The 23066-nt window shown below is 37.0% G+C and overlaps 2 protein-coding genes across 2 annotated transcripts in view; one reads left to right on the top strand and one right to left on the bottom strand.

Annotated features, from left to right (window-relative positions):
- Positions 1–23066, top strand: part of LOC141438364 (uncharacterized) — a 232998-nt gene that overhangs the window by 95258 nt on the left and 114674 nt on the right. Inside the window, exon 3 of the mRNA XM_074102222.1 lies at positions 22460–22508. The gene's annotated coding sequence lies outside the window, so the exon portion shown is untranslated. The remainder of the gene's footprint in view (positions 1–22459; positions 22509–23066) is intronic.
- Positions 16086–16914, bottom strand: LOC141438196 (uncharacterized). The gene has a single exon (XM_074101955.1). It carries the CDS (start codon positions 16675–16677, stop codon positions 16159–16161), a length of 519 nt encoding a protein of 172 aa, XP_073958056.1. The 5' UTR covers positions 16678–16914; the 3' UTR covers positions 16086–16158.

The raw sequence follows: 23066 nt of genomic DNA, 5'->3' as shown, positions 1-23066 counted from the left end.
CAATAATTATTTAATTGGGGCCTGTTGCAGACGTAACTTTTAGGCTGGGCACAATAAAAAAGGGATTTAAAAACACAAACACAACGTAATTTAAAACATAGTGTAATCGATTCTACTCTTGATTCTGAGCAAACTACTTTCTGGTTTTCAGTTATTTAATTAACACCTTGTATAAAATGGAAGTCGTAAATCACAAACTAACGCATAAATGTGTAGATTTTCTACAACGCGTGTCGCCGGTTACTTGTCCCACATGATTTTAGGTGTTAGGCGTTACTTACTGTCAGCAATAACTCAGCTTCCCCGCCTTGCGTCTAGCACACGACAGACTTGCGGTGAGACCAACTTTTCCCGCGCTCGGCTCGAGTGTTGCCACACACGAACCAGTGTTGCCAGTTGCCACTCTTAATGACGATAAGTAAGAAGATGAAAGACTGGAACTTTCAAATATGAATTTAAATGAGGGAAATCAGCATTTATGCGAGTAGTAAAACTTTTCATACGATTGCAATGATGACGAATTTTCATACTTGTTTGCTGAAGTTGAAATTATTATGATGCTGCCTATGTCGTTGTTTGTGAATCTGTCAAGCGAGATTTTGCAGGCTCTAGCTCCTGTAGAAAAAATATTTGTTTAGTCTGTTCAATGTGTGTTTGTGTTGGGAGCTTGTTGTTTGAATAGTGATATTGATATATTGTACAATATTCCGAAGATTATCTAAGTTTAATCGGCGTCTGCAAACAAATATAGTCTTTCTCATATTACATATTGCCCATGATTTTACGTAGAAAATCATTATTAGCTTAGTATTATTATGCAAACATTTTGTTACATTTCAAACAAAGGATCTCTTTATTCAGGGACAGTTTCTTTAAGGACTGTGTGGACACGAAACGAATTGCTAAAACAAAATCGCAGCGTTTTCTTTCATACAGGATAATATATCCGATAAAACCTTAATAAATGGAGCTAGCTATCGTTCAAAAAGTCCAACGCCTCGTCAAGTAATTGAACAGCGATATATTTTCACAGCCCATGGACCCGCTTTGATCTCACGATTTACTCCAAACAAAGATACATGCGAGTTCAGAATCCCTTTACGAGTTCCCGGGAACTACATAGTTTATGTCGCCAATAGATTTTATCCCGGACTGCTATAGGGCCGGGAAGACGGATGTACTGCTGCTTTATTGACTGGAGCTGTTTGAAAAACGAGGGTATGGAAATGTTATGGAAGTTTCGACGGATTATGGAGTTTGTGCTGATTTGTATTGTATTGTAAAACTCTACATAAAAACACATGAAAATAACAGAACACAGGATAATAAGATGTACAAAGGCGAACTTATTCCTTTTTAGATGTTTACGAACGGCTATTCTATAAGTGATTTATATTTAAGGCCAAAATGTCCCTTGGTGTCAAATTACTGATTGGTAATTGTACCTAAACTAATATTTTAAATTTTGTAGCTTGGTATGTTAAGTATTGTAGGTACTATAAATAACTAATTTATTAAATCAGACGTTACTTTGCGGAGGTCCATATCAATGAACTAAAAGAAAGACTAATTTAGTCTAACATCTGGTAGTATGGTGTACGGTTCTGTTGCTCTGAAGATGAGCTCTGGTTAAGTTCGAAACGCGTCAGTGTATTGTGGTGGTGGTGGTGATAGATGGGTTTGTGTGTATTCTTACAGTGTGGGGTGAAGGGACTGCATGATCACGCATATCTTGCATAAGCTTTGCTGATACGGTCGCGGGTGAGCAAAGAAATTTCTTTTAGTTCACTATAAATAACTCTTTATTTAATAACAGTTTGCATTGAGAAACCGATTGTACGAAGGATTTTTATCCCTTATTCGTATCTTATTTTTTTTAAATCATATATTAGGTAGCAGGTAGGCATTGCGTATCTTCCTTTATTTATGTAGGTAGGTAACATATATCGTTGAGATACGTAATAAATATGAACAACTAGTGTTTACCCGCGGGTTCGCACACTTCAATCATTAGTTCCAGCCGCTGAATTGAAATTCCGGGATTTTTAAAAATTCCCGTGGGAATTCCCGAAAATTAAATCGTTATTTTCATTGACGTTACATTAAAAACAATCATGGTCAAATTTCATGACTCTAAGCCCAGCGGTTGTTGTTTTGAGATTTTATCCCTATCCTCCTAATGCCCAAGTAAAATTTTTGATATTTGAACATCAAACTATAGGTATGTCATTTATGATAGAGTTTGAAGTTCGAATTACAATAAGTCCTTTATAAAGGACTCTGGGCGTTAGGAGGTTGTCCCGTGGGAATATCGGATTTAAAAAAGTAGGCTATGTTTTATTCCAGAAGTCCAGGTAAGTTTATACATACCAAATTGCATGACTCTAAGCCCAGTGATTATTAGTTCGACCCTTTCCCGTGGGATTAACATCGGGATAAAAAGTAGCCTATGTGTTATTCCTGACTTCCAGCTACCAACATACCAAATTTCATGACTCTAAGCTCAGCGGTTGTTATTTAGAGATTTTATCCCTATCCCGTGGGAATATCGGGATAAAAAGTATCCTATGTTTTATTCCAGTTTATAAACTAACTTTTTGACAAATGTTATCTTAATCCGTCCATTCGTTTCAGCGTGAAGAAGTAACAAACATACTTACTCACAAACTCACTCACTCACTCACTCACAAACTTTCACATTTATAATATTAGTAGGATGGCTAAACAAATTGATAGCAATGCTTAGAGTAGAGTCCAAAATAAAGTCAACTTCTGATGAAAAAAACACAGTAAATACTTCTGCTTTGTATTCTTGACAAAGCTTTCGTGGTCATTATTTCCGGTTTTGTTACCCGCCTCGCAATCCACCGCCCTTCATTTCAGCAGTTGATTTCCTGCTCTATGCGTATATAAAGCCCTGTCATACGAGTACTGTACTATTGAAAAATATGGATGGATATAAAGCATAATGAAAGTGGCTTTACCACTACCGTGAGAGTTTAATCACTCGATATTGTGCCGCGCTGTTGTGAGCCGCAGGGGTCGGTTGCATAGCACCCACGCTAGTAAGGAAACGGCCATGATTGTTGAAACTTGCAATTGCTAAGGGCTATTTCTACAATACAGTGCACATTAGTTATTTGTGCAACAAGAGAGCAAAGTCGTTTTTTGGTGCGAGTGTTGATTTTGAATCCCGAGTAAGCGAAGGATTCTACAATTGAATCACCGATAGCTGATTCTAGGTTAGAATCATGAGATCAGCGAGGGATTTCAAACACGAGATGCAAAAAAACTTTGGTCTCGTGTGACACATACAACTTTTCACCTGAGCAGCGAGAACATTTAAATTAAAGGTTAAACAAAACCACATATATTTAGAAGACAAAAAATATCAAAAACTTTAAAATATAATTCGATTGTTAAGAAATAAATATAGTACCTACTTACTTAATCATATTTAAAACTTTTTCTCGAAAATGATTCATACAGTCGCCATTACATCTTTAAAAAGTCACTTAAGAATGCCAGACAACGATCAGAAGTCTCCGGTAAGTAGACAGGTTTTGAATATGGAACGAAAAAGTATCCAGTATAAAAATAAACCTTTAAATATGATTTTATTAGGATTTTTATTGTTTGAAACATTAATATAAATATATTACTTTCGAATTCATTCAATTTGACAAATATTTGATCCAACTTTAAGAGATAGGCAGTATACGGAACGAATTTATAAAAAAAAAAACAAGAGGAGTGGCTTTCGTACAACGAGGTTGCATACTTTGTTAAAAGAGTGGGAAAATTGTAACATTTCGGAAATATTTCGCTGTCATACAATTCACTATGTTTTTATTTAATTTCACCTCGTGTTTTTGTTCTATAATTTGTTCTTATTATAATTAATTCATTATTGACATATTTTTAATGCTAAAGGTCAACACAGTATTTTTTTATTAGGTTGGTATAATGCTTCTTGCTCAATTAAAAAGTAATAAAAAAAGACTAAGAAAAAAGTAAAATTGAGCTGGATATTCGTTAATTTATGCTCGTTTTGTTTATGCCCGTCGTTAGTTCAAATATTTGGCATTCAGTGACTGGACCCAGTATGTCCTCAGCATTTAAAAAACATAATTAAAAAGCTACTTTGTCTCACGGAGTGAGCAAAATGCGATTTTGCTCACTGATTTTTCACAGCAAAACCTGCTTGTTTGAGCTGCTGAGGTGAAAAATATATTGTCTAGATTACAAAATATTGCTACTGAATCGATGACCCCGTGTCCACGTGAGCTTTTACAATTTACTGGAGAGAGTTCATCGGCGTTATAACTAATTATGTTTTTATGCTCTATGCTTATAATAATTTGCTTTTTAACTTTTTATTTTGGAGCAAAGAACAACACTCCAAAAATGCCCGTTGTGTTATTTGTTAAAATAATACGAACGATCTCCGTCATCATAAGCAATTATTCTTGAATGCCTATTGTACCTGAAAATATGTTCGCTGTTCTCTGACTCATTGTCTCCCCCCCGGTGCAATTTTAACTGCAAAATTAATTAAGTGTATACTTAAGCTTGCCATTATGACTCTCATTAAGAGTAATAAAGGGTTAAAAGACGACAAAAAAACCGCTGTATCACTGTGAAAAATTGCCCGAATAAAACAAAAAGTATTTTAAATAACTACTCTCTGTAGCACAAGTTACACGTTTCTTTTCTTCTAAACTTTAAGGAACAAAATCTTTTTGGGGTTAAAACTTTTATATTAAAAACTCACTGAAACATTATTTTTAAATTTAATAGCTGTACTTTCTAAACAATCACATTATGGATCTGAACAAGCTGTTAATTGATTTTGTAACACATGGACGCAAATAACATGCAAAATATTCAAAAATGTACAAACTGCTGGCTCCAATACTTCCATTTTATCCGTCCTCGCTGGTGTAAATATTTTTTTCTATATATATTAACGAGTTTTCCCTCGATTGCTGGAGCTTTTTAACTTCATTCTGGTAAAATAAAAGCGCAAAAAATTTAAATTTTAAAACGAAGTTTAACTTAACAGAAAACCCAAAGAAATTACTTTGATTTAACTTGCCTTGATTGATTGAAAAAGACAGGAAATTATATAATTTTTTAAATATCTGTGCAATTACCCTGGCAAAAGTATTAAATAGTTTGGATAAACGTAAACGATTTCCTAGAAATAAATAATATTGCTTCCGCTTAGTGGCGCCCAAAATGGTACTATTGAGTATAATGTTTCTAACTTGAAAATATGTTTGCAGACGTTTTTCAATCTGTTACAGATTATCGGCTTGTGGATAGCTCAGAAATCTACTGGGATGAGTCGCATTTCAGGCTATTGTCGACGCATCGCTTCAGGGAGTTTGAGCTGCTGCTTCAGCTTTCAAAGTTAAATATAGAGTCGCCTAGGGGCCGCTCGAAGACGAGTGATTTAGTTAGCTTTTGATTTGATGAAGTTAGATGAAAGTAAATAATTTTGAATATCCACGTTTCTAAAGAAATAAAAAAAATATGTTGTTGGCAACAATAACGTTATATCGCAAAAAAATCATGCACGCATGCATCATGAGTACCTATTTTATATGCTTGACATATAGGTATATTTTGCAAAATCGTTTTAATTACGTCCAAGAAAAGTTATTTATGATTAGCTTTTACAGGTACGTTAGTCCTACTGTCCAGTCAAGTCCATCCATGTGCAAATATATTTTAATTTAAATTGAAGTGATTTCTAAAGAGCTGGATCATAAACTTGTCATCTGATATCTTCTATATCATGTTTCATCAATCGGTAAATAAAAAGCATTCAACAGTTAATACAATATGTACTTTGCATTGTATAAATAATACGTAGTCTACATAGACGACATACTTTGGCGAGCCATAATCCAATACCCACTTTATTCCCCGCATCACGTGGCGACATTCCCGGCCGTGCCTGTCTTAGTCGATAAATTGTATTGCACCCATAAATCCGGCCAGCCAATACCCTGCCTGCCGCGTAAAACTGCGAGCCCTAATGGCCGCCTTAATGAAACTTTCCAGAAAGTTCCGTGCGGTTCGATCGGTGTTTGTTCGGAGATTGAAGTGTGAGGAATAAGGAAAATTCACGTTGGGACGGCACTTCTAATAGTAGAATGAAGTGATGTAAATCATAATTTGTGTATATATTGCTATACGGACATTTATGGAAACAAAAATGGTAAATCAGTTTAGAAAACCGAATATCAGGAAGCTTTTAAGTTTTATAGCTGCATTTTCAAAATGCTCTTCAGACTAAACGATTTCCCAGACATGCGCTGATCGAGTATAATATGCAATTTACAGTATAATACCAGAGTTTTGTAAGAAAACTAGATTTTTACAGCAGCTATTCCTCTTCCAATATTAGTCGCCTCGTGCCAAATGGGAGCTGAGCCCGCGTCGAGTGCCTGCAACTGACAGCTACCATAGACAAAATATAGGTCGGTACAACCTACGTCAGTTAGTCGCCGTGGGCAGGATTTAACTCAAATTTACAAATGTCCATGACAGTTACCACTCTGTTTTGTTTTTTAAAATGGCTACATTTTCTGCTTTACGTAAGTTCGGTACCAAAGAAACATGTGCCATTAATTCATCGTCGTTGTTAGCTCGAATAAAAGAAAAGATTTCACTTCAAACGAATCAAAGGAATTCTCGCAAATGACTTGCCTATGTTGTTCTTCCTTATTTTGTTACAACAGTCAACTTTATTCACTTGGCCTTGCTTTGATTTCTTTAACTGGAAGTAAAATGTTTATCTTGGCATTTACATTCAAGATTAATAACATAACAACTTAGTTATGACAATGCAGTAAAATTTTCTGGAACCGTTGTAATGGCTATGCAATGATCATTCATTGTATACGAATTTAAGTATAGATAAATACAACAGCTTTGTGCAATAAAGCGTTGCATCGTGCGAAGAAAAACTTACGAATGAGACCGCACGAAAATGGTAGGACAGAACGATATCACTGGTCAATTTGCCTTGCTACTTACTACGTGTTAGTACTCGTACCTTACTATACCACTAACCTATAAACATATATAGCACAAGCACAGCACAGATGTGATTTAGCACATCTGTATTCAGCCAGTAACTTCGTTGCCAAATGTCACGTCCAGACGCGACGGCCAGACGTATTACGACTCCAACAAACAATACTATCGGCGTCATTGTCGACGTTTGTTAATTTATTGGCGTTCTTTTATTATAATTTATTGATAGTTAAGCCAATAAAAATTAAAGCTGCGGTCACTTCCGACTCAATTGACAAGATTTCATTTTTTTACACCTGTAATACTACAGGAATCGAAAAAGTTTTGCCTCTTGAACATGGGAAAATATTTATCATAATTTAACTCTCCATATTTAAAAAAATACAAAAAAAGTTAAAAAATATATCTGAATTTGCCAACACTACCGCAGAAAAGATATGTTTCCTTTGCCTTTTTCACCAGAAAAAGGAGCTGTCATAATTTTGACAACTTCTACGTCAGATTGACGTGATCTTTTTTTAATAGTGACTAGACAAAAGTAATGGATCTATTGTGTGGTAGTTATGCCCTTTTAGAATAAGCGCATCTTAATTTTTTTTAAATAAATTAATTAATAATCGTAGCAAAATTTTAAAAATATCAGGGTCTTTTTCTTTCCAACCAGAATACAGAGAAAGAATCAAATTATATTCTTAGAAATATGAAATTTGTTACTTCTTCACGCTGAAACGGCTGGACGGATTTAGATGAAATTTGGCAAAAAGTTAGTTTATAACCTGGATGCCTCGCCCCTTCCGCGCGTGTCGGAATTTGACTCCTAGTTGACCAGTAGACAGCAAATAGAGCAGACGCTGGCAGATTTTAGAAAAAAATATGTTGACTGTCGGAATTTCACCTTTGGTTTGGTACGCATTTTGTTTCATTACCATTTGCGCTTTTTGGTGCTAAGTGTTGAAGTGTATTATAAATACTAAAATGATTACCATTAGGTTTGAATACTTTCAATGGTGACACTAAGTACGTATTGTCTTTACTAAAGAAGTAAATCGATGAAAACCAATAAAATATCATTACCATTCCTCTCATTACCATCATTTACCATTTACCACCAGGAAAATGGTAATGATAATAAAAAATGGTAATGTTTTTTTTCAAACAATATAAAACGTTTGTTTATTGGAGTAAATTAAGGTTGATTTAACTTTAAATAATTTTGTTTTGTTTAGTTAATTGCGTTTTAGAGTTGTGTTTTTTTTTTCTTGATTCGACGTGGATTTTTATTTGTTTCTGACAGCAATTTTTCATTACCGACACATGGTAATGAAACATTTCATTTGTCATTACCATACTTTAAAGAAATTTAAAAAAACACATTTCTGCTAATTTTAAGTATAATTAACTGGGAAATTAATTACATATGTTCTTTTATCGCAAAACTTCTAACAAGCGCGCAAATAAAAGGAATAAATATTTTCTCGCAAATTTTTGCGTTTTGCACGAAATGAGAGAAATGCCCAAGAGTGGTAACGGTTAGTAAAGTACTTAGACGTAGTACGCGAGCGCAAAATAAAAGGAAAAACACGATGACAGACGGCCAATCTGATGGCCATATTAGTTCTTTGAGTATAAATTATTTTTATTAATAGAATACCTAGGCATTCTGTTAGTCTACTGACCCTATATAAAAATGTACTCTGTGGTCTACTGTTTTCCATAATGCGACTCCAAAAAACACCATTGAAAATGATAACTGAATAAGAAACTTTAGCCCGGAGGACTAGATAAGTTTTCATTTACCTGCAAATCTAAAGTTTTGATTGCTTTGAAATAGATAAATCGATGGAGTTGACAAATGAGGACGTCATAGCTAGGTATTGCTATATGAAAAAAAATAATGGGAGAATTTAGAATTCATAAAAAGTACTTCAATTGATTAGTAATCATGTGTCATCTACTTTAGTGTTTTCAGCATAATAGGTTAGGTCGTAGAATAAAAGCGACTAAGTTTAGCGTTCCACACAATGGCTAAATACACAGTAAATACTTCATTTCATAGCACCGCCTGCATCGCAGCATCGATATTGGTTCGCGCAGCTGGGAGTGTATAATTAATAGCTCTAATTTGCATATTATCGCGCCAAATTAAACTAATCGCTCGAGCGAGACACGGACTGTTAAATAATAAACTGAGTGTTACCAGTGCTTAAAAATAAAAGGTTGATGTTCGCGTTATGGGAAATTCGACAGAAAAAAATCTTTAAATTTTGCCGGTCATTTTTAGGGTTTCGAAGTTCTATTAAAACCCTTGAAGTTTCATCATGTCCACCCGTCCGCAGCTTAGCTTAGAGACTGTTAGTGCTAGAAAGCTCTAATTTCGTATGAGTTATGTTAAACACCCCGAAAAATGGTAAAAAAAATACTTGCGGGATTCGAAGCCAACAAACAAAAGAAGAAAAAATACACGGAAAGAATAATAATAAGAAACTTGTACCTAATAACTAATAATAAAAATATGTTTTCTAATTTGGACCCAATTTTCTAAAATTCTACCGAATTTTTTTGGCAATTTAGTTAGGCGTAAATAGTTTAAGTCAACTTTTGTGTTTACCTGAGATTTAAATATTTTTGATACTCGTACTGCTACTATTTACAGGTCCTACCTAGTTCTTTTGCGACGCCCTTCCAAAAGAATACATAGGTAGTTCCACCAGAGTTGAAAGTGAATTATTACACACACTGATTGCACAAAAGGAGAATGAAAGAAATGAATGAGTGAATCCTGTTGTCATTATACGACATGTTCTTGTGTGCGTGACCTCAACTCTGTCGGAACTACCTATATCTGCGGTTCGTAGCAGATGCATACGTATGCAGCCGACCCAAGTGTACTGTGGGGACTAACGTTATTGACATCAGCGCTCTAAAAAACAGTAATTGAACGACAAAACAGCAGAAAACTCGTATCATACGGTCCTTTCTCTCTCCTGTTAAATACTATATACCTAAGCGTGTACGAGACGGCACAAAACGAACTTGGAAAATCGCACACAAAACTTCTGACGGCACAAAAATTCTGTATGCCATATAGGTATATTCAAGCATTTTACGTCAAAAATTTTAAAGTTACAAAGAAAGTGACGCTCGCGCTTAATTTTTACTCTTTCATGACGTAGGTACAAGTAGCGTGGCTTGAATATTAAAGCGACAGGGCAGGTGGGAGAAGGTCAGTTATGTCATCGAATGTAACATCTCACATCTGTACATGACACCACTTTTGCCAAACTTTTTATCATCACTAACGTTATCATCTGGACTCTTAATATAATTTGTCAAAAAATCGAAACTCCTTTTTTACCATCGAGGTTTGCACGAAAAATCTCCCGAAACGTAGACGGTATTAAAATTCCCAAATCAAGAGCGAGCGCCAGCATTGATTGCCTTCGTTTGGGGCAGTCCGACTGATTAGAGATAACCGACAAGGGTTGTTGGTTACAAACGAAGTTGCAACTTACGAACGACTGCAAAGGATCGAGAAGCCTTTGGCCCTAAATATTCGGAGTAATTGCACTTTTGTAATTGTTTTCCGGACCATAGATTTTTTATGAGGAGGCATGAAGTTGGAGATAGTACCTACCTAAATATAACTAATCCTTACTGATATAAATGCGAAAGTATGTCTGTTTGTATGTAAGCTTTTCACGCTTTAACCGCTGAGCCGATTTAAATGAAATTTAGACATTATCAAAGTGACTGAAAACCCCATTTAAATCCGTTGCGTAGTTTAAAAGATCAAAGCGTACAGTACAGATGGCGGGAAGCGACTTTCTTTTAAACTATTTAGAGATATACATGCCATTGCAGAAAAGGCCTCCTCTCAGAATAAGAGTGCTCGGAACATAGTTTTCATTTCACACCGACCTTATATTTTCGCAAATGAATTCTGAAAAGCTCAAATGATGCGAGTCCGGGTTCGAACTCACAACTCTCTGATTGAGAGGCCATTACGCCAAATCAGACTAGGTACCACGACTTCCTTTAATAGCTTTTGTCGCAACAAAATGGTGTTTCCTTTTTTCATTTCCTTTTGATATAATAATTCTCGCGAGAGATAAGGCTGCGATCCCATGTAAGTACATTGAGATGGATTTATGGCATTATTACGTACGAATAATAATACAGTTAGAGGACCGTAATAACCTCGGATTTGCGTCTTCTAGTTACAGTGAACTGTGTACACTATGTACGACAATGTACGTGTTGTAATTTTGCCGGTCGTTGGATTCATTAGTGCGGGGTAAGGGTGCCCTCGGCGGCGATTTGCTTCGTACGGCACTGCCTTTATATGCTATCGTACTGTAATTTTACCCCGTATTTGTACTAGAGATTGTATGTGGATGAGAACGCCGTATAAAAAAAACGGGCAAGTGCGAGTCGGACTCGCGCACCGAGGGTTCCGTACTATAATACGTATGTAAACGGGAATAGTGTGTTGAAGATATTTCACGCTTTTTCCGAGTGATTTAACACATCCAGTGTAAGCAGAGCCCTGCTCCTAAGCAAAACGTACGCAGTGTGGGGTCAGATTATATTGGACAGTTATATTTACAGACACACATAAAAAATCAAGATTTCCAGACTTTTCTAGTTGGTTGTGTTATAATAGCTACCTTCACACCAAATTTCAAGTTTTTAGGACAACTGGAAGTACCCTATAGGTTTTTAGTGCACGGCAATTTATATGGAATCACGTTGTTTAATGAACTTGAGAAGGACATAGGATAGTTTTCATCCCGGAAAATGGCACAGTTCCCATGGAATAGCGATAGACGAATTATTCGCAGACAGTCGCTTGCAACACCTAGTTATGAGTAAAAATGGAGCGACGGTACCGTATATTCATTTAAAATCAACTGATAATTTAATTTTACATTTAACTGGGAAATTAAGCTGGATTTCTAGGATAATTTTAATTTTTTTTTGCTCGCGACTTCATCTGCAAAACATTCGTTTATCTTGCCCGCGGGAACTAAAATTTGCCACGATAAAAACTATCCTACTTTTTACTCAGGGTCTCAAACTATCTGTATGCCAAACTTCATCACGATCGGTTGAGCATTTTAAGCATGAGGGCATAACAAACAAACTTGCTCGCATTCGCATTTACAATAGAAATAAGGAAGTAAGGGAAGAAAGAAAGAAAAAAATTCGTGACAACATGGTAAGAATGTGTAAGAATCAAAAAATATATATATTTATGCATGTCACGAAATAGTCCCAAATCCCGGTCTTGCGAACGGCAAATGATGCCAAATAAATAGGCTGTTGGTTAACACCTTTCAAATATTTTACTTATTTCAAAATTGCCATTATTCTGTTGTATCCCCTTCCAACCAGTAGTTTAGGAATTCAATTTCACTCGGCGTAACATCCCCGTTGACAGGTGCGACAGCCGACAATTGTGAAAGAATCCGCAATAAACATGTGACAGTGACAGGTGACGTAATTTGACAGTTAATGGAACCCGCATGTGAATTCTTAACCCTTTTGATGGTGTCTTAATTGGATGAGGGGTTGTACGTGATGGGGTACTAGATTAATAAATTTTAGAAGCTTTTCAAACAGTAGGGTTAGTGATGGTTTCGATTTATCGGTTACTAGCTTTTGCCCGCGGCTTAACCCGCGTGGGATTCGGTTATCGCGCGCTGTTCCCTCGGGAACTGTGCATTTTTTTAAAGTACATAGCCTATGTCACTCTCTGGCCCATAAACTATCCCTATGCCAAAAATCACGTCGATCCACCGCTCCGTTTCGACGCGAAAGACGGGCAAACATATAAGCTCTAAATGTGAGTATGACCACAGAATAGATAATAGTACAGTACAGTATGACTTGCACTAGCAGAGTTCCATGCGTCATCCAGAAAAAAATGCTTCTTATAGGAACGGTCCAGTTAGGTAGGTCCAACTTTGAGAAAGAGATCACTCGTCGAATCCGACTCGGCTGGGCAGCGTTCGGGAAGCTTCGCAGTGTCTTTTCGTCCAAATTACCGCAGTGTTTAAAGTTAGTCTTTGACCAGTGTGTGTTGCCAGTGATGACATACGGATCTGAGGCGTGGGCGCTAACGATGGGCCTCATGAGAAAACTCAAAGTCACTCAAAGGGCTATGGAGAGGGCTGTGCTCGGGGTTTCTCTGCGGGATAGAATTAGAAATGATGATATCCGCAGTAGAACTAAGGTTACCGACACAGCCCGAAGAATTGCGGAACTAAAGTGGCAGTGGGCGGGGCACATTGCTCGCAGGACTGATGGCCGATGGGGTCCGGCCTCAGTGGAGAGCCTTGGGGGAGGCCTATGTCCAGCAGTGGACGTCTTTCGGCTGACATGATGATGATGATAGGAACTTGTTAAATTAATTTAAACTTTTATCACTCACGGGGCTTAATGGTGCTCTATGGTTAGAAACACTGGGTGTGCAAAGGCTCAAAAAACGGGTCTGACGCTGTTCTATATCGTCTCGCCGAATTGTTGTTTGTACTATGTAATGTTTATTCTATTGTTGATTGTCCTAAATTGCTAATAATACTGAAACCATTGATTTTCAGAAAAGGTATAAAATTAACCTAACCCAACCCATCCTAAGTATCCAACGCATGAGGTGTTCTGAAATATTTTCAGTTTCAGGTGTTAGGACAATTGATCTTTAGGACAAACATTACGTTCGGACAAACGGCTTTAACTAGGCTCTCCTATAAAACACGCACGTTCAAAAAATTTCACATTTAAATAATATTAAAAACTAAAGTGATTCAAAATCTACGCCGGGTATACCGTCGCACTTCGCAGCATTCCTGCACTGCACTTTAAAATAAGGTCTTTCCAGTTCAAGTGCACAAGTAAGTGCACTGAAAAGGTGGCAGTTCCTTTACAAACTTGAGAATTACTTGCACGTTCGTAGCTCTGGCACAAAAGGCTGCAGTCGAACTGCGTTGTTGTAACAGAATAAATGTACTGTTATGCTCTCTCTACAGAAAAGATAGAATAGAAGTGATATCGTTAAATAAAAGAAATAGATCAAATTTTATTTACCTAGATACATGACGAGTAGGCGCCATTATCATTCTTATTTTTTTCTACGCGGGAGTGTAAGAGAGTTTTGATAGTTTTTACGTAAAATAAAAAAAATGCTAAAGTATAAAAAAATACATGGCAAGTTTACAACTTTAACTTGCAGTGCATGTTCGTTACAAGCCTTTACTTAACTTGCCTTGTTATGTGCGTCAAATCTTGGATATTTATAAGTTCCATGACATATTAATAAAGTCAACAAAAAAGCTTTATTAAAAAAGTTAACAAGAACTTATTCCATCTAGGTACTCTACAGATATGTCATATCCATAGCTACCAAACAGCCAACGTTTATATTTGTAGTGTTATTTACAATTTTTGAACTTTCTCACAAAGTACTTCTAAATCTTTCACTACTTGGAATACTTAGCACTAAACCTACAACTTCCACAAACATGCCAGTGACCTGACAACCTAGATTCTACCCGCGCTTTGGTCTAGTGCCTCCACTCGACTACCTAGGTGTAGGTAGGTATATGTGCGGACTAGGTTTATCGTCGTGTCCAGTACCTGCCTCGTGGTTTCACGGACTGAACTATATTACGATCGGAACTTTTAAAGACAAAATTATCTATATTTGTAATCGACTTTAAAAGAGCAAAATTAAGGTTAGAGGAACAAGGAACTAAGATTTTCTCCCAGACAAATATTTGGAATACATATAGAAACTAATACAAATACGTTAAAGTAGGTGGCGGAAATGAATAGACAGGGATGCAATCTGGTGGCGCTGTAAAGTTTCAAAGTGCATACGATCAAAAACAATAATTTTTAAAAATCAAAACCTGACTGCGTTAAATATACTAAAAAGAAGCGAACAAGACGTGGTCTATAACTATGTTAAGTAGATAACTTAAACTTCAACAGTCGGGAGCCATTAGATACTAAGAATTTTTGACCTGGTCGCGATGTGAACGGGTCCCGACTGTTGAAGTTTAAGTTATCTACTTAACAGAGTTCTAGACCACGTCTTGTTTGCTTCTTTTTAGTACTTTTTGATATTTCTATGAAAACGGTAAATAAAAACACATGACTTGTATATATTTTCGTAATCTGTTTTTAAATCCCTTCATTTTGATACCCTACTCGATATGTTTAAATAAAAAAAAATTTTGAAGACACAATTTGGCGTCAAAAGTCCGCCATTTAAATTTTTTAAGAATTTCATGTACCCAGTGTCAATCGCGTCATTAAGACGAATTCAATGACGTATCATTTATCAAAATCGGTTCAGCCGTTGAGTAGTTATGAGAGGACATACATACAACATACATACGGGTCAAACACATAACCTTCTCCTTCTCGTACTTCTCGTTCTTCGCAGTCGGGTAAAAAGATACGAGTACAACCTTTAGACAGGGTTTCTTCATGGAAGAACTGTGGGATTCATTCACATCTATAGATTTTTTTGTAATTTTGAAGTATACAATTTTACGAAAATTTCCATGCCAGCTTTGGCTGCCTGTACCCAAACTTAAAGTCTTAACACCCGCTAAGAGACTAAGAGTGCAAGCAGGCGTTATATTAGCTCAAAAACTGCCAAGAAACTGAATATTTAAACATATTTATGCAAAACGAGCTACTCGTAACACCCTTACATTTTTAACGCCAAGAAACAACGTTCACTAGTGTATGTATATTACTACTACACTTGTGTATATTATGTTTGTGTATTTATAATGGATTTTTGAGTTAATTTAAATTTCGATTATTTTACCCTTTCATTGTACTTGTAGTGTCTACTCTTGTGTCTGATATCCTGCCAATCGTTCAAAGGTTAACTGGAAGAGATCCCTTTAAGAGATAAGTTCACTTTTGTACATCTTATTATCCTGTGTTCTGTTATTTTCATGTGTTTTATGTACAATAAAGAGTTTTACAATACAATACAATTACTAAGGTGTTGAAGATATGCTTCAGTAAAATAAAATGCGACTTGCTTTGAACAATTATAATGAAATAAAAATAAAAGAAAGGAACAGATCAAGCACAAGAGAAACGTCCTACGTCCTCGGCGTCTGTTGGCAAGTGAAAGGGCGGCGGCGGCGCGGGCGGCGCCGGCGGCCGGCTCGTTTCTTCCAAAAACGTAAACATCCTCGGGGGCGTTGAAAGCCATAGCATAGCTTTCAAGTTAGTAGCAAGCCTGGTAGCGGCTTTCTTAATTCTCCTGGTCATCGTCCTGGGTTCATCAGTAGGTAAAAGGCACATCTTGTTAACAGCCCTTCGAATAACGCCTTTTGAAGTCGTTACATCAGCCACCCTGTTGACTCCGTCTTTGCCAGGATGTAGACAGCAGACGCGTCCTAACCGCCACTGGAGGGGCGGCAGGTTGTCTTCCTTGAGCACGACCACGTCCCCGCACGCGAGCTCGCGTTGCGGAGTGCGCCACTTGGTGCGCTGCTGCAGCTCGGAGATGTACTCTCGCCGCCATCGCTCCCAGAAGTGCTGGCGTATCTTTTCGATCAGCTCGTATCTGTTGGGTCTAGTTGCGTTGACTGGCATTGTAGGAATAGACGTGAGTGGTCTCCCAATCAAAAAGTGGCCTGGGGTCAGAGGAGAGGGATCAGTACAATTGGACGAGAGAGGAGACAGCGGGCGCGAGTTTAGAATGACTTCTATTTGTGTAAACAACGTCGCTAGCTCCTCAAACGTCAGGGCAGCATTTCCAGCTACGCGTTTTAAATGAAACTTGGCCGATTTTATGCCAGCCTCGTTAATTCCCCGAAAATGTGGCGAATAAGCAGGGCTGAAACGAATTTTATTCCCTCATTACTAGAAAATTCATAGACTGACTGACGGCTAGATCTCAATACCCTACCTAACTCATTGCGAGCACCGACGAAATTTCGACCATTGTCGCAATATATTTCCAATGGTCGACCCCTCCGCGATATAAATCTGCGTAGGCATAAAATAAAAGCTTGAGTACTTAAATCACTAACTAACTCTAAATGAACTGCCTTGCTACTAAGGCAAACGAATAAACTTAAATAACATTTAGTTATACGGTTACCTCGGCCCTTACGGCTACAAATCATGAACGGTCCCCCAAAGTCAATTCCACACGAGTAGAAGGGAAAAATTGCGTTAGTACGCGCCTCAGGTAAGTGACCCATTATTGGCTGCACCGTGTCCGCGCGCAGCCGGGTGCAGGTGACGCATCGCCGCGCTACTCGCCGGGCCAAGCACCTACCTCCTATGGGCCAGTATTTATCGCGAATTGATGCTAACAGTAATTGTTGACCTGCGTGGAATAGCCGTACATGTTCGTTAGCCATAATCAACTTAGTAAGATGATGTTTCGAGTCTAACAATATAGGGTGCTTTTTATCAAAATCAAAGTTTGAGTTATTCAAACGACCACCCACTCGAACAATTTTATTTGAATCTATAAATGGCGTTAATGGTAACAACTTGTTCTTACTTGGCAGGGTTTTTCCAAGTTCAAGTAATTGTATTTCATTAGGAAATGATTTTAATTGGCTAAGTCTTATTAAAATATTTAATGAGTTATTTAATTCATCTGAAATAAGCGGACCCGATAGATTTCGTTTGTTTATACGACAGTTATTAACAAAACGCAAAACGTACGCAAAACTTCTATTCAATTTAACAAAAGTGGAGTACCTATTAAAGTCAACAAATGAGTCATCCTCATTAGACTGGTCACGATCACGCACGGTCGATATTAGTGACAATGAATTTACTTTTATCTCTGGTAACTTATTCGTTGTGTATGAATGCTGTGGCCACTGGGCCTGTTCCTCCTTGAGGAAAGGAGGACCCTCCCACCACAAGGAAGAAGAGGACAGATCCTGAGGATCGACCCCTCGCGAGGCCAGGTCAGCTGGGTTCATACTAGTAGGTACATGTCTGAACTGGAAACCACATGTAAGTTCGTTAATTTCGTTAACCCTATTACAAACAAACATCTTTAGTTGTCTTACATCTGTTTTTAACCAACCAAGTACAACGGTAGAATCAGTCCAAATAGTTTTCTGTCCTATCTTAAAGCGTAAAGATTTTATCACTTTGGAGCATAGTCGTGCCCCTAACAAATTTCCTAATAATTCCAATCTTGGAATTGTTGTAGGTTTTAAAGGAGCAACTCTGGCCTTTGCACATAACAGGTTCACTGTAACTTCATTGTTTATGTTAATCGTACGTAAGTAAACACACGCGGCATAAGCCTGCATTGATGCGTCAACAAAACAATGCAATTCGATTGATATAGGGTTTTTACACATAACATTTCTTTTAATTTTTATACTTGATATTAAATGTAAATTATTAATAAAATTAGACCAAATATCTAAAAGCTTTGGTGGAATGGGCTCTTCCCAACTTAACTTTTCAATCCATAATTGCTGTAAGAATATCTTGGCTTTAATAATAACCGCACAAATTAAACCTAGCGGATCAAATATTTTACAAGTCGTCGAGATGACCGATCTTTTAGTGGGAATTGGGGGTAGTTCGATATTTGCCGAGAACTGAATTATATCCGATTTAGGACAATAACTTAAGCCCAATACACTCGACTCTTTGGTTAAATCGACTAACTCGGAGATCGCATCGTCATTATTAAAGGCCTGCGAACAGTTAGTTCGAATTTTTCTTAAGGGGAAGCCTGCCGATTCTAAAACCTTTTTAACATTTTTATATAAGTACTGTAACTCGCTTTCGGTCTCTGCCCCTGTATTCAAATCATCGATGTAGAAATCATTTTTAATTATATTGGCTATGTTTTTATCGGAGCATTCATTAGCTAATTGTAGTAGACATCTAGTACTTAAAAAAGGAGCAGAGGCCATGCCATACGTTACAGTATTTAATTGTAATATTTTTATGTTATCATCACGATCACAGTCTATGCAAGATGAGCCCCTCCAAAGTATTAGCTGTAGATGACGCTGAGAAGGATGCAGAACTATCTGCCGGTACATTTTCTCCAGGTCACCCAGAAGAATGAAGCGGTGCCCACGAAAACGCAGTAAAATTGAGAATAAGTCACTTTGAACGACTGGACCTATAGCCTGAATATCGTTAAGCGAGTTTCCTGACGATGTTTTTGCCGATCCATCAAAAACAACTCTTAAATGCGTTGTCTCACTTTTTTCTCGTATAACGCAGTGATGTGGGAGGTAATATCCAAAATCTGGGCGTTGTATTTCGCTTAAATGGCCCAAAGTTCGATATTCCTCTATAAATTTTGAATAAGGTTCCTTTAATTGAAGATTTTTATTTAATTTATTTTCCAAATTTAAGAATCGCTTTTTTGCTAGATAAAAAGAATCCCCAAGATTAGATTCAAGTTCCTTTAATGGCATTTTTACACAAACCTGCCATTTTCCAAACGACTAGTATTTTCCAAAAAATGATTCTCGCAAAACTGTTCTTCTAATGAATATGATTTCGATTCCGAAGGTAGTTCTTCAATTTTCCAAAATTTCTTAAGAGAATTGTCTAAATTAATTTGATTGAAATAACAATTGACCTTCGCCTTAAATGTGTTGATACCTACGGGGCCGGCAATTAACCATCCCAACTGCGATTCTTGTAAAGTAGGCATATTAACACCTAATTTGATTTGATTGGTGCCTATAATTGACCAAAATACGTCAGCCCCCAATAATATATCTATAGGAGAAGGCTGAAAAAATCTAGGATCTGCCAGTTGAATATTACTAGGTATACCTAATTGGTTTATATCTATTTCGGTGCCTGGCAAAACACCTGTAATAGTGGGCACTAATAAACAAGAAACTTGCGTCGTGAATGCAGTAAAGCATGATTTTAATTTTTTTCTAACTTTGATGAGACCATGAATATAATTAAAACATCCCACTGCTTAGTAGGAAGGCCCAGTGTGCTCAAAGACCTTAAGTTTTTAGAGATATGATCAATAAGAAACCTCAATGCCTTAAATGATTCCTTTGCAATAGGATCTATGCTCAATAAGGCCTTAAGGTGATTATTTATTAAAATATTTTTATTGTTGTACCTTTGACACAAAGTTTGCCACGCATTTTTATAATTATCGGCGGTAAACTCAATGGACCTAATCACGACAGCGGCACTACCCATTAAACTAGACCTTAGGTAGTGGAATTTATTGATCAATGGTATTGAATCATTTGAATTAACAAGAGAATCGAAAGTATCTCGGTATTCGAGCCATCTCAAATAATCTCCATCAAATGATGGCAAAGAAATAGTAGGTAGTTTTATAGCATTTAAAGGATGTGAGCATTGGCTTTCGTTCGAAACACTTTCGGTGTTTCTAGAAGTTTTATTAGAACTCGACGATTCTATCAACACTTGAGCTGTGGAAAGAAGAGAAAAGAATTGAGTTTCGATAAACTCCCTCTCTGTTAACTGCTCATCTATAGTAGCAGAGTTTAATTCAATTTCCGATTGGATGTCGGTAAAATCGGACAATAATTCTTGGAATTTATCAACGCGCATGGATAGATCTTTAATTTGAACATTCGTTAACTTGTTTGCACCCACTTGGTTTAAAACATTTACATGATCTTTAAATTTTGTTAATCTACCCTTTATAATGCTACGTTTCTTTAATAAATCCCTTAAGTCCGTATCTCTTTCTTCCAAAGTCATGTTTAGATTTAAAACAATAAATAATACGCAATGAATTAGGTAGATATAAAGAAAAACAGACCAAACCCTTCCAAAAAAGGTAAGGTGTGGTCGTGGTACCTCGACCGTCGCCGTCCACAATCAGCTGCTCAAGCCGAGCACGGCAGCGCGGCCAGCGACCACCGGCAGCACCGAAAGGAACTTCTATCGCGCTTCGCTAGCGCGTGAGGGTTTTATCTGGAACTTTCGGCAAATAGTTTAAATATCTAATAAAATAGGTACGTTTTTTATTGTAGGTGGGTAGATAAGTAGTAAAGAGATAGCCAAATAAAAGGCGAGATATATTTATGAATGTGCTTTGCTAAGCAAATTAACGAGAAAATAGAATCAATTAGAAGAGAAGGCCAAGTAATTTTTAAATGTAAAAATATGATTAGCAAATTTTAAATTATGCGAACTGGGAATAATATTTTGCGTAGCGACTACTTGTAGGTAGATATTAGCGCAATAGCCGAAGTGGTGAATGTAGGAAGATAATTACGCGTTAGCTAGAAATTAACTATCTTAACACTTTCGGAGCGGCGAGTCGTTTACACATATAAAAGAGGAAAAAAAGTGGAAATAGGTAGGATATAGCCAACTTCCCTCGGGAGCACTCCTCAGCAATCTTGTCCGCATCAACCAAGGGCTTGAAGGCAGCATACGCAGCAATCCAAACTCAAAATTCCTTTGTCTTCTTTTCCGTTGAAATTCAAATTCGAGTAGCGGTCTTCCGTTGGTACTCGAAATCCGACGAATATGCAGGTTTGGCGTTGCTACTAGCAACTTATTTTCACGGTCGCCAAATTTGTTGAAGATATGCTTCAGTAAAATAAAATGCGACTTGCTTTGAACAATTATAATGAAATAAAAAATATAAGAAAGGAACAGATCAAGCACAAGAGAAACGTCCTACGTCCTCGGCGTCTGTTGGCAAGTGAAAGGGCGGCGGCGGCGCGGGCGGCGCCGGCGGCCGGCTCGTTTCTTCCAAAAACGTAAACATAAGGTATTACATAGATAATATATATACATATAAGTTAGCATTTTCTTTTTTTATTTCAAATGACAAAGTTAAAGACCGAAAAACTCCCCTTGGCGTTCAAATTTTATAATTCTGATCGCGTTGTTGGTTGGTAGCATTGTAGGGGGCTGTATGCATTGCAGATAGGAAGGACTTTTCTCTACGGACTTAAATGTCTTTTATTTTGTATCTGTGGTGGAATGAAGAAGTTGAAACTTTTAAAATAGTTAAGCTGGCTTTTTATTTATGGCTGGCATTTATTTTGTTGTTGATTACAAAATACGTTCGCTGCCGTTGTTTTAAATAAAGTGTTTTTAAATTATCCGGAAAAATTCGGGGTATGGTTGTGTTAGGTTAGTTTATTGAAAAATCCTGAAAAATGTAGGATGTTGTCAACCAAGTTTCTGAAATTTTCGATATATATGAAGACGTTGTACACCACATTAGTATAAGTAGTACTCGCTTTATTTTCAGATATAAAATAAAGTAAAGTAAATTATAGTGATCTATCTTCAATACCACACAAACGAGGACTAATTGCTTGCTATCTTTTTTCCTTAGATTAATCTTTCTTAGAAAAACATTAAAGGAAAAATCATATTGAATAACTATTTCTTTTTTCAGGTTGGCAACACTAATGTTCTAAAGGAAGCTCCCGCCCTAATTAACAAAGGTCAGTGCTCTTAATATTAAGTTTGTAGCATTTAATTCCAAGAACGTGCGGGTTACGTTGGCAAACATGTGTGATTGTAATTTATGTCCATTTCGAGGCATTTTTCCCTCCACGTCTGGGTCGTCGACCCTTAAAGAGCCACCACCTTATTGAACCAAGTGAGCTAAACAGGAACTAAAGCTGTCGCAAATATAGTTTCCGTTTAGCCGTGGATAGTGGCGCCACTATCAACGGTCGAGTTAACTTTGCGCTACCATAATGAAATTGGCGGTACTAAGCGGTACTCAGAATATTTACCAGCGTTCGTACGTGTATCATATTAACTTGTTATTTTCGTGATAGCAAATGTTTGTAAATAATTATACGGAGGGATTCGCTCGGCTGGAAATAAAGATATTAATGTTGTATAATTAATTAGTTTCTTTGATACGACGCGGTTAGGTTATGGCGAGGGTGACCTTTTTGGGCCGCCATTTGGGTAAAATGCTGTGCTTTGAGAGACTTCGTGAATAAATATGTAGTATTCTAACAATATTTGCAAACAATTTGAGTGATTCT

Source organism: Choristoneura fumiferana, chromosome 18, assembly GCF_025370935.1.
Source record: "Choristoneura fumiferana chromosome 18, NRCan_CFum_1, whole genome shotgun sequence".
In the NCBI taxonomy this organism is placed as follows: Eukaryota; Metazoa; Arthropoda; class Insecta; order Lepidoptera; family Tortricidae; genus Choristoneura; species Choristoneura fumiferana.
This window is presented reverse-complemented; position numbering and strand designations above follow the sequence as displayed.